The sequence below is a fragment of the Danio rerio genome, chromosome 25 (genome assembly GCF_052040795.2).
Source record: "Danio rerio strain M-AB ecotype USA chromosome 25, GRCz13ab, whole genome shotgun sequence".
Lineage (NCBI taxonomy): Eukaryota > Metazoa > Chordata > Actinopteri > Cypriniformes > Danionidae > Danio > Danio rerio.
The window spans coordinates 17,259,971-17,277,509 of NC_141045.1; the positions used below are offsets into that span (position 1 = coordinate 17,259,971).

A 17,539-nucleotide genomic window follows, 5' to 3' on the forward strand; every position below is an offset into this window, starting at 1 on the left:
AAGAGTTCAGATGCAAATACCTCGAAATGCCATATGAAATTTTATTTTTTAGACATTTTTTATTATAAAATAAATGTATAAATAGACGTATCCATTTAAATTTTGTTCTTTTTGTGGATTATTTATTAATAATGTTTTAGATTTAATTTTAAAATTTCCCCATTTTTTTTATCTGTTTTTAATCCAATTGAATTATTAACTTTACTTTATTTGCTTTATTTTAATACTCATTTAATTAATTTATTTAACTACAATGGGTTCTTTTAATTTTTTGAAAATGTTATTTATATTTTTATTTATTTATTTTACCTCTAGTGTGTATGCATAATCCAATATATATTTAAAAAACATACGAAATCTAGACATTGGTTTCTAAATCACTGTATTTTTAGTCATCTCAATGACTAATCCATCCAGTTATTTCTCTGCATTTGATTTTTCTTAATCTTCTGACCTTTTTAACCTTTAACTGCATCCACTGTGCTTGTTTGCGTGTTTATTTTCTGATCTCTTTACAGTTTTCTCTGCCCTGCAATCTTTCAGCTTGATTCCGCCTGTTTAACCTCTTTAACGTGTGTTTGCATGGCTGTGTTTTTCTGCTCTTTCCTCTTTCTTTCTGACTGTGTGGCTGGAGTGAAGATCGTCTCAGAAGTGCCAGCGCTCCAGTTTTAGGTATTTTGTGTTGGGTTTAAGCTAAGCTCTCCTAGCCGGAGTCTTTAAAGCTGAAAAGCGAGGATTGGATTTCTCTCTTTCCTCTCAGAGATTACACTTTGCTGCTTCGCTTTTTTGAGTTTCAATGCGAGCCATGGGATGCAAATATAATGTACTGTATATGGGGGGAAAGGAAGGAAATGAAGCAATTTTGGGTTTTTAATATACAGTGTATATAGTGTTGTGCTAAAAAGGATGCATTTTATAAAAGTGTAATATAAATATAAACATATGTAAATGTTTTATAAATACTTTAAATAAAATTTATTGAATTGTCTTATGTAAAATAAAATGTAAAAAAACATAAGCGTTTAAAAAATTATTTAAAAATAAATTAAATGTAATATTTTTATTAATAAAAAATAAATGCTGTATTTAAAACAATTACATTGTGTAAACAAAACAAGTTGTTTATAAGCATAGGCATCTAAAAACATATTTAATAATAAATTAAATGTATTATTTTATATTATTATTTAATATCTAAATGATTATAAATGCTGTATTTAAAAGAAATAAAATTGTTTATATAAAATAAAATATTTAAAATAATAAGAATTTAAAAATTTATTGAATAATAAATTAAATGTAATATTTTAAACTAATAAAAATATAAATGTTTTGTATGTATTTAATAATAAATTAAATGTAATATTTTTGTTTAAATGAATATAAATTATATAAATGTTTTATAAATACTGTATATACAAGAAATAAAATTGTATATATACAATAAAATGTTTAAAAGCATAAGCATTAAAAATGTATTTAATAATACTTGAAATGTTATATTTTTTATTTAAATGACTATAAATTATATAAATATTAAATACTGTATAAAATAAACTAGTATGTTTCAAATAATTTTATAAACGTACAGTATAAGCATTTAAAAAATGCATTTAATATTAAATGAAATGTAATATTTTTAAGTTAATATGAAAAATGTTTTATAAATACTGTATATAAAATAAATAAGATTTATAAAAGCTTAAGTATTTAAAAAATTTAGTTAATTATAAATTAATGTATTATTTTTTATTTAAATTATTACCATGACTATTGAATTATTATTATTATTTTAATTATTATTATTATTTTAATTATTATTATTATTATTATACTTTAGTTTAATAATGTGCTGTATATAAAAAGAAAGATAAATTAATTTAGGTTTCATGTGTAGTGTCATGGTAAAAAACATATTATTACAAAAATCTTCATTTTAATATAAAACATAAGGTAATAAATAAATACTATATCTAAATGTTTTATGTATGCAGTATAGAAAATATATAGCCTACAGTTATATACATAACTGCATCAGGATAAAAAAAAAAAAGTTAATTATAAAAGTAAATTATAAAAAAAAACATTTTACAATTTAATAATGCTTTCAGTTTGAATTAATACAACTTGTTTTATTAACTCCTCATTTTAATTTATAAAGTGAAAAATTTTCTATTGTGTTTTTTTGTTTACGCTTTTTTTGTATATTATTATATTATATTATATTATATTATATTATATTATATTATATTATATTATATTATGTTATAAATTTATTACATGACATTATCATCACAATATCATAAATAAATTGGGTTTATGCATAAATTGTGTATAGATATATATAAAATTAACCTATATATTTAACCTAAGCTCTCCTTTCCTGATTCTTAAAAGCTGAAAGCTGAGGGATTGTGTTGCTCTCCTTCCTTTCAGAGATTAGACTTTAGTTTATGTGAGCCTTTCTGGCTTTTCTTTGAGTTTAAATGTGATGCAATATAATGCACTTCAGTAAATGTCAAAGAAGACGAAAAATTACATTTTGGTTTTATATAGATTTGTACACTCAAAACATATTAATTATAAATATACAAATTGCTGGTTTTATTTACATGCTGTAAATTTTAGCTTAATAATTTAATATTTTTAAATATTGTTTAATAAATATTTAGCAATATCCATTCTGAGATAATGTTTTAAGTCGTTTAAGTATATATTTGAAATTTAAAAAAGATGTTATTTTGTATATATTTCATTTTTAAATGTTTTAATGGTATAAATATTTAACAATGTACACATTTATATGCGTAAAAACAAAATTTTTGCTACTTTTATTTCTACTTTCAGGTCCAAGATATCATTTCACAAAAATATGGCATCCACAGAAGTTAAACTGTAAAAAACTTTCTTATTTTCTGCTCTCCTATTTTAAATATTTCTATAGTGTACTATATATATAGAATATCTTACTGGTTTATAAATGCTGTATATAAAATAAATAAAATTGTATTTATAAAATACAATGTATAAAAGTGTAATCATTTAAAATTTTATTTCATAATAAATTTAATTGGGCGACACAGTGGCGATGTAGGTAGTGCTGTCGCCTCACATCAAGAAGGTCGCTGGTTCGAGCCTCGGCTGGGTCAGTAGGCATTTCTGTGTGGAGTTTGCATGTTCTCCCTGCATTCGCGTGGGTTTCCTCCTGGTTCTTCGGTTTGCTCCACAGAACTGAGTTGGCTAAATTGTCCGTAGTGTATGTGTGTGTGAATGAGTGTGTGTGTGGATGTTTCCCAGTGATGGGTTGCAGTTCAAAGGGCATCCGCTGCATAAAAACATGCTGGATAACTTTGCGGTTAATTTAATAGACTAATAAAACTAATGAATGAATGTAACATTAAATATAACATTTTTATTTAAATGACTATATATATATATATATATATATATATATATATATATATATATATATATATATATTAATATTTATATGTATATTTATATTAATATTATTATTATTATTATTATTATTATTAGTTACATTATTAGTGTGCTATATATAAAAAGAAGTGCAAATCAATTTGGGTTTGATATATTGTGTCATGGTAAAATATATATCATTCTAAAAAATCTTATAATTATATATATCTGAAATTAAAAAGGGAGCTATTTTGTATAACTTAATGTTATAGTGTTTTCTATTTACATAAATTGTACATACAGTTGAAGTCAGAATTATTAGCCCCCCTTTGGTTTTTATTATTTTTTTCTTTTTTTATTATTAGCCTCTTTAAGCTATAATTTTTTTCGATTGTTTACAGAACAAACCATCATTATACAATAACTTGCCTAATAACGCTAACCTGCCTAGTTAACCTAATTAACCTAGTTAAGACTTTTAATGTCACTTTTAGCTGTATAAAAGTGTCTTGAAAAATATGTAGTAAAATATTATTTACTGTCATCATGGCAAAGATAAAATATTATTAAATTATTAAAACTATTATGTTTAGACGTGTTGAAAAAAATCCTCTCTCTGTTCAACAAAAATTGGGAAAAAAATAAACCGTGGCTAATAATTCAGGGATGCTAATAATAACTTAAACTGTATGTACATAAAAACAATTTCGCTACTTTCATTACATCAAAGATATCATTGTGGCATCCACAGAAGTTAAGCTGTAAAAATGCTTTCTTCTTTTTCTGCTCTCTTGCATGGCTAATGTTTGGCTCAGGGCCGCGGGGCAAGCATGATCAGTTTGCTCTTGGTGGGTACAGAGAGAATCGTCTGTATTCAGTCTAACAGTAAAGCTGTGAAAACACAGAAACACTCAACTGAGGTCTCGTTTTTAGGAAAGATTGAGAAGGCAGATGACTCGACCCTGTCTGACCTGTCGCCGCTGTCGTCTGGAGTGGAGTCGGGACAGCAGTCGCCCGTCTCTCCAGAACATAAGAAGAACCAGAAGGGCATCCGAAAACTCTGGGGAAAGTAAGTCTTTGAAAAAAGGATTAAAACAGAAAAAAGAAAAAGAAATCAACATGGACAAGTCACATTGGTGCCATTTTATGCAATCTATGTGAAAGAATCCTCATTTAGCTGTTTATTAAAAAAAAAACACATGTGCAAACATTTTAAACTCGTTTTAGTTCCTCTCCCTAAACAGCAAATGTTTTAGATGATAAACAATTCTTGGAACATACATTGTTTAATAATTTGATTTATGATACTCTAGCAACACCATAAAAACAACCCATAATACACTATGTACCACAAGGCAATCAATTGCATTTGGAAATGAGTGTAGAAACTATTTTCTTCAAGGATTCGATTGGCTCAATATGGCCTCTAACTTGGCTAGCAACTTTATAAAACATGCTAGCAATTCATTAGCAACACTTTAGCAACCATTCATTCGAAACTCCCAACAAACCTTCTGCGTAAAAAACTTAGTGTAACCACAAATAATAACCTGTCTACACCCAAAATACATCCATACTGTAGCAACACGCTAGCAACCATCCAGAACACCTTTAGGGGCAGTTCACACACAACCCTTTTTTTTTCCCCCTTTTCAATGTGTTACTTTTATTACTAATGTAACCGCGTGTTCCACAGACACGTGTGACAGTTATGCTTAGTCTCGTATCTTTTGAAGTGCCGCACACATGAATGCCGAATTTTATAGATGTTGCAAGTTAAAAGAACTTCAACCTTTACATGCAGTGCTGCTCATCACTGTCAGTTCCAAAGCAGTGGACTAATCAGAAGAACCTAAAGGTGGGGGAAGAGTTGCAAGTTTCTGCGCTCAATGGCTGTGTCCTGATACCTTTAAAACTAAAACGTGTTAGTGTTAACGGGGCCTTAGAACCATAAAAGAGAACTTTTTGCCCTCCAAATGGTCACATTTTGTTTTGTTTTGTTTTGTTTTCCAGGATCAGGAGAACACAGTCTGGCAGTCTTCCAGCAGACTCTGATTCAGACTTCAAAAGAGGAGGTTTCAGGGCCACAGCAGGACCAAGGCTCACCTGCCTGGGCATCAGCACTTCATCACGGTATCTCAGCACTTACAATGAGAAAAGACTCATTTATGCAGTTGAAGTCAGAATTATTAGCGCTCCTGAATTATTGTTAATTAGGCAAATCATTGTATAATGATGGTTTGTTCTGTACACAATTGGAAAAAATATATATATATGCAAATGTGTTCTTAGAATTTAGAAGCAGCACGACTGAAAACAATAACTGTTTGCGCGATACAAAGGAGGTGAATACCGTATGAGAGGATGATTACTCGCGCGCACAGGTTTATGTGATGCGCACGACTGTTAAAAAGCTCGCACACTCCCATTTACATGCGCTTTTTTTCCGTTCACTTGCGATTAGTTCTCTTTGAAAAAGACTAGACAAAAAACGATGCTCGTGTACCCACAGTCCTGCTGCTTTTAAGAGCTCAAGATTAATATATATATATATATATATATATATATATATATATATATATATATATATATATATATATATATATATATATATATATATATATATATATATATATATATATATTTGTAAGCAACAGTCACTGCTTTCATTTTAATTATTCTCAGGCATGTGAACATCCTTTCATTATCACTCGTGGTATGTTTTTACCTGCTTTCTTTTCGCTTTATTAGTTATTTTTGTTAATATAGTTTAATTATCATCCTTTACAGTAACATTTCTTTAATATGAGATCAACTCTTCATTTGTGTGTAGTAACTGCTGATCTGGGACCTTTATTCAGGACAGATTACTGTGCATATTTAGATGCATGACAATAGATTTTTTTAATGTTAATTAAAAAGAAAAAGTTTTGTTGAATAAAAAGTGCATGTATGCAGCTATATAATTGCTTGTTTTGACAAATTTAAAATGTATAAATAAATAAATATATATATATATATATATATATATATATATATATATATATATATATATATATATATATATATATATATATATATATATATATATATATAATAAAATAAAAAAACTTTTGTTTTAGACAAAATAAAACAAATGAAACTTTCTCCAAAAGAAAAATATTATAGCAAATACTGTGTAAAATGATTTGCTCTGTTAAACTGACTTCAACTTTGTATATATTTATGAAGATGCAAAAAAGACTTCATTGTGTAGGTTCAGTAATTTCACTTTTATGGCAAAAATAAGTCCTTTACATGGTCTTCAAAGTGAAATAACTCAACATAGACAAAAGAGGCTGAGAAAAATGTGCATATATATATATAAACAAGTTCCTTGCCATTTCTCATGTTCTCTATTATTGTTTTGCAGTGATACAAATGCCCCCTTCTCAAAATGGTCATGTGATCAGGTGTGTACATGGATGGAGGACTTTGGTTTGGGTCAGTATGTGAATATGGCCAGACAGTGGGTCACTAGCGGTCAGTCTCTTCTCTCAGCCTCCTCACATGAGATTGAAAAGGTAAGTTATACTTCATAAAGAATGAACTGTTTCTGACTAATGCGCTGGTTTTCACAATCTGATACTATATAGTGCATCACCTGGCAATCTCTGTAAAATGATATGCATATGCCTCTCACATCTGGTCATTGAGGTGCCAGTCAAATCCTGGTTTGGTTCTACCTGCCAGTTCAGCTTTAACCTCTGTGTCTGCGTCAGTAATGCTTTGTGACGCACTAATTTGTTCTGCTATCAAATATGCTCAATTTAATATTCAGCTGTTAGTGACTACTGACTATGAACAGTTGTAGCATTTCCGTGAGGCTTCACAATTACTGTATTTCTTTTTGAAAAATTAAATGATGGTTGCAAACATCTTGATTTCTAATTTGTTTTACTTTTAGGAGTTAGGAATTAAACATCCGCTACACAGGAAGAAGCTACAGCTGGCACTGCACTCCTTCAGCTCTAAAATCACAGAGAAGTCTTCTGAGCTTGACTACATCTGGGTCACACGTATGTATTGTAGCCATAAATCTATTTTTCAATACTATTACTATATTGTTACTATATTCTTAATTATTAATATTAATATAGTATTACATAAAATGCAATTAATTTCAGTAGGTTTTTCTTTATTGAGCGATTAAAGAAAATAATTCTCCTTTTTTATTTTGTTTTATTTGCTTTATATATTGATCAAAAATAATTTTAAAGCATCAAAACAACTCAAATTTATTTCACTATATATTTTAGCTTTTTTTTCTCCTCACAAATGTTTTTTGAAACTCTAAGCTGAATTTACTTGCATTTAAAGGGATGGTATACAAATCTGGCATCATTTATTCACCCTTCACTTGTACAAAACCTGTATTCTGTTGAACACTGTTACATGAGTCTGTGTTATTTTTTGTTTTTTGGTATGGTTGTGTGCTTGTCTGAGTTTTATGTGGAGTTTGTGAACAGCTTGTCCGGATTGGATAATGCAGTTGATTTCATTGGGATTCACTGTATATAAGGCAGATGGCAATGACACTCACTTTCTCTTTCACGCTTGCTCTCACGCTGTTTGGCTGGCGGTGCTCTGGCATGCCATGATCGCTTCGCATAGCACTCTTTCTATTGCTATGTTTTTGTAAGCTTAATGTGATAACTATTGTTAAAACATAATGTGTTTACTATTTTGCTTTATTTGTTTATTTTGATACTTTTTTTATTTTTGTAACAGATAGTAAAAATTGATTTTTATAGTCTTGTTTTATTATCTAGTTCAGCAAAGGGATGTGGCCTGAAAGACTTGGACTTATTTTATTGTATTTTATTTTATTATTGTTATTATTATTTATTTATTTTATTTTATTTTTGAGCTACGTAAGATCTCTCCTGGAAGAACAGCTGTAGTCAGGGAGCTGTTTTGTTAATCTGCCCTACCTGTCTACAGTTATTTGTTTATACATTTTTATTTTCTTTTTGTAAGGTTGATTTGATGAGATTAAAAATATATTGATGGGGACATCAACTTGTCAGATTCAGTCGTCTGTGTCTTTCATATGTTCAGTGCAAATCCTAATTTCACTAATAGAGACAGTTTTTGGATTTGGGGCCGTAACAAACACAGAAGTAGATATTTTGACAATGTTGGAAATCCATAACCGTAGACTTCCAGAGGACTTGTTTTTCTTACTATGGAATATAGCCAGTGGTTACAGGTTTCTGAGTTTCTTCAAAATATATTTTCTTAAGTTCAGTAGAACAAAATAGCTCAAACTGGTTTGTAACAAGTAAACTATGATTATATAATGGCAGAATTTGTATTTTGGGGGTAAACTATCTTTTTAATAGGCTTTCTGTCAACATAAAATCACTTAAGTACATTGTATTGGGACTTTTTGTCTTTGACCTACATACATATCTTAATATGCAGTTGAACTCTGTATAAAGGAGCCATTGTGTTTCCACACAGGGTGGCTGGATGATATTGGATTACCACAATACAAAGACCAGTTTAATGAAGGACGTGTGGATGGTAGAATGCTGCAGTACTTGACTGTGGTAAATATCTATGATTACTCATATCCAATCAAGTTAGAGGGCCAGAATTAACTTGTGTATCATCTCTAATTAAAATCTTTTACCTTGGGTTTGGTTTCAGAATGATCTGCTGTTCCTCAAAGTCACAAGTCAACTACACCATCTGAGCATCAAGTGTGCGATACACGTCCTACATGTAAACAAGTTCAACCCAAACTGCCTCAAACGAAGACCTGGAGATGAGGTGAGATGAAATAGTGAAAGAGGCCACCATACTTTTGTACATTCAGGACTGATTGTGCTCATTATGGATATGATCATTCATGTTGTTTTGACAGAATAAGACCTCTCCTTCTGAGGTTGTACAGTGGTCCAATCACAGAGTAATGGAGTGGCTCAGATCTGTTGATCTGGCAGAATATGCCCCCAACCTGAGAGGCAGCGGAGTGCATGGAGGACTCATAGTGAGTACTTGAATCTAATTTTGCCGTGCTGCCAAATTAATGCTTTTGGGCTCTTTTCTATAGGCATAGCAGAAAACAACTGTGAAAACTCCGAGCGAATGCAAAGCAACTGATTAAAAGCCAATCATAACACCATAGTAACTCTCTAGAAAGCATGCCTTAAACAGTCCCTCCAGGATTTCACATGACTTTTTCTGGGTTTTTTTTTCTGGCTACCTAAAATGAGCTGAAACTTGTGGGCTATATTAACATTGTTGCTGTAAAAATTTTACCACAGACAAAAGTCGTTGTTAAATAATTTTTTATAACTTCTAGACCCAGACATTGGGTTCTGTAACTTTTAAAATAACACTTAATTTCATCCACAAAATTTTGCACACTTTGCTTGACTTTGCAATTAATTCAGCGATGGCAAAATTCTGGAAGGACCGCTTAAATCAGGGGTGTCCAAACTCAGTTCTGGAGGACCGGTGTCCTGCAGATTTTAGCTCCAACTTGCCTCAACTCACCCGCAAAAATGTTTCTAGAGAGCTTAGTTAGAGCTTGATTAGCTAGCCCATGTGTGTCTGATTGGGTTGGAACTAAACTTTGCAGAACACCGGCCCTCCAGGATTGAGTTTGGACGCCCCTGGCTTAAATCATCAAAACTCCAAAGCAATTTGCTTAACTGCAATATGCATAATAACCACTTTGTGTACGTTTTTGAATTGCATTGCAAGGGACCTGGATCTTTCTTCCAACAACTTTCAGCCTTGAAATGTTCGAAAAAATGATTTTTTTTAGCATTTTTAATAGTTTAAAGTGCTTTATAGGGTATATGCAAAGCTAGTGTTTCTCCTTATACTGATAAACTTCCGGTGAACAGTTAATGTGACCTGTTCCCATTTTATACGGTTCTTTTTACAGCATCGATGTTGTAATGTAATTAAAATGCAATCAGTTAAATAGACTTTGGCATTCATTTAGTTGTTCAAGCATAAACTATGATGAAAAATCGTTTACACGCACACATTCATCAGGATTAGCAGGCTAGCACAGAAGCTCCATTAAATATACTGGGATAAAATAAATGTTCATGTTTTAAAGAAATGGCATGGCAAAAAAACATTGAACACTGCTTTTATTGATTTTAGTAGCTTTTAACATGTACAACAGAAATCAGATTCAAACATCTAAATAATAATTATAATAAATAAAAAATAAAACCATAAAATATTAATAATAAATAAACAAATATATATGAATTGTAATAATAAAAATGATATAAACATATTAGTAAATGCATGTACTTTCACATACAATATAAAGGTATATCAATAGCTGGTAATACAAGTAATACAGAGTAAGTATTTGTATTAGCTTCCTTCAGAACACTTACAAAGGAATTCAAAATTTTGAAAAACTTCTCAGTTTTTCTCTTGACTATATAAGTTAATTTTTCTAAAGCCAAACAATAAGACAATTCCCGCAACCATTGTCAAAAATGCAGGCTTTCTGTATTTTTTCAAAATCGAGCTATTATAAGTTTTGCATGTAATAAACAGAATGTTAACAGTTTCTTATCTGAAGTAGTAAAAGTGCTTGTAGAAGGAAAAATTTTTAGATTACAAATGTATGTAATTTAAATGTAATTTAATGCAGTGCTGCTTGTACAATCTGAGACTCACTTCATATCGGATATCACTCAGAAAGTGGAGATCGCTTATTGTTAAAGAAAACAGACCTTAAACGTGCTGATTTTGTAACGGAAGTGCTTGACCCAGGGTATAGAACTAATTAAAAGTTTCTTCTCATACTTATGCATCTACCCTTTTGTCTAGGTTGATATTGTATATTACAGCTTTGGTCTTGATTAAATGCAGTTAAATGACTTTTGTCCTGGGAGCCCTGTACAAATATTGCAGCGTTATTGACGAATGCTCAGGACCCGTATGCATCATCTAGTGTATAAATCTATGGCAATGCTCTAGCAAACAGCTGTCCAATAGAAAATCCATAGTATTTTCTATGATGGACTACTATAAAACTTGGGGTAATTTTCTAGATTATTTAAGAAAGTTTAAACAATAAAAAGAGTGTCACGGTGGCGCAGTGGGTTGCTCAATCGCCTCACAGCAAGAAGGTCGCTGGATCAAGCCTCGGCTGGATCAGTTGGCATTTCTATGTGGAGTTTGTATGTTCTCCCCGTGTTTGCAGGGGTTTCCTCTGGGTGTTCTGGTTTTCCCCACAAGTCCAAAGACGTGTGGTATTGGTGAATTGGGTAAGCTAAATTGTCCATAGTGTAGGAGTGTGAATGAGTGTGTATGGATGTTTCCCAGTGATGGGTTGCTGCTAGAAGGGCATCCGCTTCATAAAACATATGCTGGATAAATTGGCAGTTCATTCCGCTGTGGCAACCTCAGAATAATTAAGGGATTAAGCCGAAAAGAAAATAAATGAATTAATCATATTTTTAAAAGTTCTGTATATATTGCTTCTCCAGAAGTTCTCCAGATTGCTTCTCAATTTCCTTCCCATTAACTTCATGTGTTCATTTATTATTATTTTTACATTTTACACCTGTAATATTATTTTGGATATTCATTTAGATGATCTTTTTATTTATTGTTACTTTATTTTATGTATTTTGTACTGATCAGCGCCAAACATGCTTTTCTTGCTTAGTTTCTTTTAAATATCTAAAAATTCTTAAATAATGTATAATGGTTTTAGACAAGTACAAAAATGTTTTTTTTTTTTCAGAAATAATATGGAAATGTTTGATTTTTTTTTTTTTTTCAAAAAAATTATATGTTAATGGGGTAAGCAAAATAATCTTATTTCAAATTGAAAACACTTAATTTGCTTACCTCATTGACATTATTTTGTTGAATTTTTTTCTTTATTTGTTTTAGAAAAAACTTGCTTAATATTTACATATATTTACAATATTTAAAAAAAATAGTTTTTACTTGATTCTTAATTAAAAAATTTAGATATTTCTTAGTTTTTCAGAAGGAATTGTCAAAAATGCTTCTTGATTTAGGAATGTTTTGATACTTGGTCAAGAAACAAGTCAAAATTAATGTATGTAAGAATAGCATTTTTTTGCAGTGTATACATGTGATCAGTCATTTTATCATTCTTCTGTTTTTCTGTAATTATGAATACTGCAGTGTTGGATGAGATATATAAAAATTGGGTCAAAAAACAGGTAAAAAAGTTCTTAAATCCCACTCTTTCCCCCAGATCTTAGAACCTCGTTTTAACTCGGACACCCTGGCAATGCTCCTGAACATCCCGCCTCAGAAGACTCTTTTGCGGAGGCATCTGGCCACCAACTTCAACACTCTGGTGGGCTCTCAGGCTCAGCAAGAGAAGCAAGAGTTCCTGGAGTCCTCAGGCTATACACCGTTGACCACCACAGCTAAAGTCAGGGTATGAAAACACACATACATTCTCAAATTCACATGCTGACCACATCTTTATAAACACCTTAATCCCTGGCATTCATCAGCACAAGCCGGAAGCCCTTACACATGCAAATACACGCTTCAGATTCCTGTTTAATCCCAGCTGACGCAGCACGTGTGTTTTGACACTTGGATTTTGCTTAGGCCATCTATATGAAATGTGCTGAGTGACTTGTGTCATGCTGTAAAACACTCACTAAGCACAATGAAGCTTTGGACCAAACAAAACCACAGTTAAGCCAACCATTCATATTTTTGTAATAAAAAGAAGAGTATGTGTTAAAATGAGCTCCTTCAGCAGAGACGTAAATTCCTTTTTCCAGTGAAAATGGCATTCAAGTGCATTTTAGGACTTTTACAAATGATTGAAACTGAAGCCTGGACATGTTATACTGGTTTTATTCACAATTTACTGATTATGATTTGATAAATAGTAGTGTATTAAAAAGATGTTTTTAAGGAAGTTGCAAATATACAAAAAAAAAATGTATTTAATTAATCTGTATACAGTTGAATATTATTAGCCCATCTCTGAATTTTTGTGTCTTTTTTTTTAATATTTCCCAAATTATGTTTACAGAGCAAAGATTTTTTCACTGTTGGTCTGATAATATTTTTTTTCATTGTGGAGAAAATCTTATTTGTTGTATTTCGGCTAGAATAAAAGCAGTTTAATTTTTTAAACCATTTTAAGGTCAAAATTATTACCCCCTTTAAGAAATTTTTTTTATTGCCTTTAGAGCAAACTACTGTTATACAATGACTTGCCTAATTACCCTTACTTGCCAAATAACTCACTTAAGCCTTTAAATGTCACTTAGCTTAATACTAGTGTCTTGAAAAATATTTAGTAAATATTCATTTACTAGAAGTTAGTTATTTAATGTTTAGAAATGTGTTGGAAAAAATCTTATTTTCTTTAAACATAAATTGGGAAAAACTCAACTGGTATATATTAAATTGATAAATAAAATTCATTGAATTCTATCATTCATCAATTGAATTTTGTCAGAATTTATTAATTATCTAATTTAATTATAATATGCAAATTGTGGGAATCGCTTTTTGTAAAATGTAATTATTATTAATAATAATAATAATAATGATGGTGATGATGATGATGATGATGATGATGATAATAAAGGTGTAGATGTCAAGCTCAGTTCAATATGGTGTTTGAGCATCACAAAGTTATTATATGCAATATGAAAAACTGATTATAGTGGTATTAAATTATAGGTGTGTAACGGATCAGGGTTGATCCGTAATCCGTTTTTTTTACTTGTTGGCTAATCCAACAGTTGTAATGATTGCAGAGATCACCCCTCATTATCAAAAATGATAAGAATTTGCATGTTTATTATTCCTTCGAAGCAATGCATTCAATATCTGTGTTTGATCGAGAGAGATTCAGTTTTTACACATTTTCATTCGTTACAAACAATTAAATAACAGCAGTGCTGGCATAAGTTTATTGTTCAGATATAAAAACTGATATTTATTTTAAAGATTAAAATCAACATTTAATGGAACTTGACTCTGGTGAATGTTGTAGCAATTACATTGTGTAAGCAATGGGTGACAACAAACAACCATTAAAATGATCTCCCTGAATTGGTTTTCAAAAATGATCCACCTATAATGAAACATAAGGTTTTATGTGTGAATTGTTAAATCATTAATTGAAAATAAATATGATGTTAGATTTCTACATTTAGCTTCATCAGCAACAGTAGCAAAGATCATTTTTCGTATTGAATATTTTCCTTTTTTTTCAGCTGGTTCTTTCTTGATTTTCTTTTTTATTAAAATTACAAGTTCTGTTTCTTGAAACCAATGTTTTTTTAGGTAAAGTTTTTTGTATAAATGGAAAGCAATTGATTTTTGTCTCCTCCCTTTTTGCTGATCCGAAAAATGGTCCTTGACTCAAAAAGCGATGTGTGATCCGAACCATAAGATTTGTGATTCGTTACACTACTATTAAATTCTATTTTTATACATGTAAGAAACTTTAAATGACCTCTGCCATGATCTAGTGTTCATTAAATGTAAATATCAAGGAAATGCATGCACAGTTAAACATTAATCACACTGTAATTTATGCTGTTGTATTTATTCTTTTTGTTTGTTTTGTTCCTCAGCCACGTAAAATCGGTTTCTCCAGTTTTGGTCCACGTAAGAAGCGCTCGGACGACTCCACAGACTACATCTGTCCTCTGGATGCGTCCCAAGCCCAGGCCCTCCTGAATGGGGCAAACCGGCCCTACAGTGGCTTCAGGGGCCTGAGCCCAATCTTCGACAGGGACCCCGAGAGACGGGAGCAGGTGGGAGCTCTACAAATCTGATGCTCCGCAAACCAATAACCCTCCACTCAAAACCTCATGAAACTCAGTGCCATTTTATAACTCCCACAATCCCTCATTGGCAGTATGAACAATGCGCAAAGACTTGGTTTAGTACTAAATGACAACATCTCACATGGGCAACATGGTTTAGAAAATGCTTTTTCCAAAAATAGTGCCATTTCACCTTTGATGGACACATGTTTGATTTCATTTTTTTTTTTTTTTTTTTGTGAATAGTAAAAGATTCTGTCTAACAAGTATTCCATTTTTGTAACCAACATCTACTTTGTGCTGTTTTAAAAGACAGTGTGTACAATCTTGTGCAATATTTGCATGTTTTAGAGTATTTAATGGTATATTTATGGCAAGTTTTTAAGAGGCACACAGACTACTATTATATGTTCAGAGGCAGCACATTTTGAATAATCCAAGTTTATTTTTATTCAGCAAAAAGCACATTTTTATAGGTAAATATCTTGCCTTTTCAATCTAAGATAGACTGTAATTATATTTAATCCAAATATTGTGAAATAAACCTCTTCAATAAGGCTTCTATTGTGTTTTTTAGCATATAGGGGACTCTTTCTTTGATCTTTGTTCTTGTTTTCATAGCTTTATTTAATTTGTAAAACTGAGGGTAAGTTTACACAACAAGTTTTGTACTAAGATGTTTTAATTTCTTTTCTTCATTGGAATGTTTTGCATACAAATACAGATGACAAAAAACTGTATTGTGCATGCCAGACCAGTAGGTGGCAATGCCACTTTGAAAAAGGTCCTGCCATTGTTGTTGGTTTTTTTTGTCTAGTATTTGTAACTGTCCTTAGACTGAACATATAGTCATACCTGTCAATCCTCCTATTTTCCCGAGATTCCCCCGTAATTTACAATTCTCTCCCACTATCATGTCATAAAGGTATTTTCTGGTATTTATCTCGAAATTGTAATCTTTCTAAGAATAGTGGCAATAAACATCAAAGAGCCAATCCTCCCTACAGTATATGTAACCGATACCGTTGAACTACCAGGGGACGCCTCTTACTCTTAAATGTAAATTTGTTCTGTGCTTTGATTTTTTTTTTAGCCATGAAAACACTTTGAAATAAATATAAAAACGGTGGGATTCCCTTCCTTTCCACCTTTGCCCCTCCTAAGCAATCCTCAAAACAGTCAGTTCATGTAGCGGTGCATGACTGTCTCTCCATACATGCGATTTGAATCGGGCCGAAAGGGGACACTCTGAGTTTCGGGTGCATGTTTAAACAGACATATAAGCATAATAATAACTATAATAATAGCAACATCTAAAAATGTTGATCTTGGTGGGTTTTCTTTTAAACACAACAAATTATGTCTCAAATGAGCATACTGTAAAAAGTTAGGCAAGCAATCGAATGCTTTCATGATAGATGTGTGCAGTTTTTAAAGTGACACCTCTGTATATTTATTGTGATCAAACGAAATATCTAAATGAGAGTATTATTCACTGCTCTTTAATCAGAATATTTAATGTTTACAGTAAAGAAAAGGTTAATGAGGTTTGATAACTTGATTCAATTTTTTTAAATTCCCTTATTTTTTACATCCCAATGTTGACAGGTATGTAAATAATACATAAACACTTTTGACTTTTACGCTAAATTTAAATAAATTTACAAAAACAGTGTTGTGTAAACTCCCCCTCAATCCTCTTGCAAAATAATATGCAGAAATACATTGACATGCATGATTTTCAAACATTAAGCATTAACCTGCTGCCACCCCTGCATCCGGCCTCCACCAAACCGCCCATTATCACACTGTGGAGAAGTGCATGCTGGGAAGGGATTTTCATGCACTTACGCAGGTATATTAATTTCTCACAAACTTCTCTTTCTCCATGTAATTTGCACCTCATTACCACCCATTGCTTCTGCTTAATGTTCCATCTAAAATGTAGCTGCCATAACAACATATTTTGTAGGCATATTTGACTGATATCTTGACATTACAGATCTTGCATGCTAAAGGATCAGGAATGCAGATTGAAGCCTTATCCAAAGGAATTAACAACCTCACAGTAAGTAAGAATTTATTATTTTGCCATTTAACTTAAGGATCTAGTAGGTTCAGATAGGAAACAGTATAAAGCCAATGTTTCTTTCTGTATTTTATTCTACAAGCAAAAAAAGCACATCACCTAGCCCTAGTGTCATATTGCAAACTGTTATTGAACACTTTAGGTTTACCTCTGCTTAACTAGATTTAACTTCTACGCTAATCCTGACCCCCGATCCCCTGCTCTC

The 17,539-nt window shown here is 31.2% G+C and overlaps 1 protein-coding gene across 1 annotated transcript in view; it reads left to right on the plus strand.

Moving 5' to 3' along the window:
* ppfibp2b (PPFIA binding protein 2b) overlaps positions 1-17,539 on the plus strand; it is a 104,042-nt gene that overhangs the window by 84,378 nt on the left and 2,125 nt on the right. Inside the window, exons 17-26 of the mRNA NM_001326598.2 lie at positions 4,354-4,489; positions 5,434-5,553; positions 6,833-6,983; positions 7,367-7,478; positions 8,926-9,014; positions 9,115-9,237; positions 9,332-9,457; positions 12,686-12,874; positions 15,051-15,233; positions 17,248-17,313. Of these exons, the coding sequence (NP_001313527.1) occupies positions 4,354-4,489; positions 5,434-5,553; positions 6,833-6,983; positions 7,367-7,478; positions 8,926-9,014; positions 9,115-9,237; positions 9,332-9,457; positions 12,686-12,874; positions 15,051-15,233; positions 17,248-17,313 (1,295 nt within the window). The remainder of the gene's footprint in view (positions 1-4,353; positions 4,490-5,433; positions 5,554-6,832; positions 6,984-7,366; positions 7,479-8,925; positions 9,015-9,114; positions 9,238-9,331; positions 9,458-12,685; positions 12,875-15,050; positions 15,234-17,247; positions 17,314-17,539) is intronic.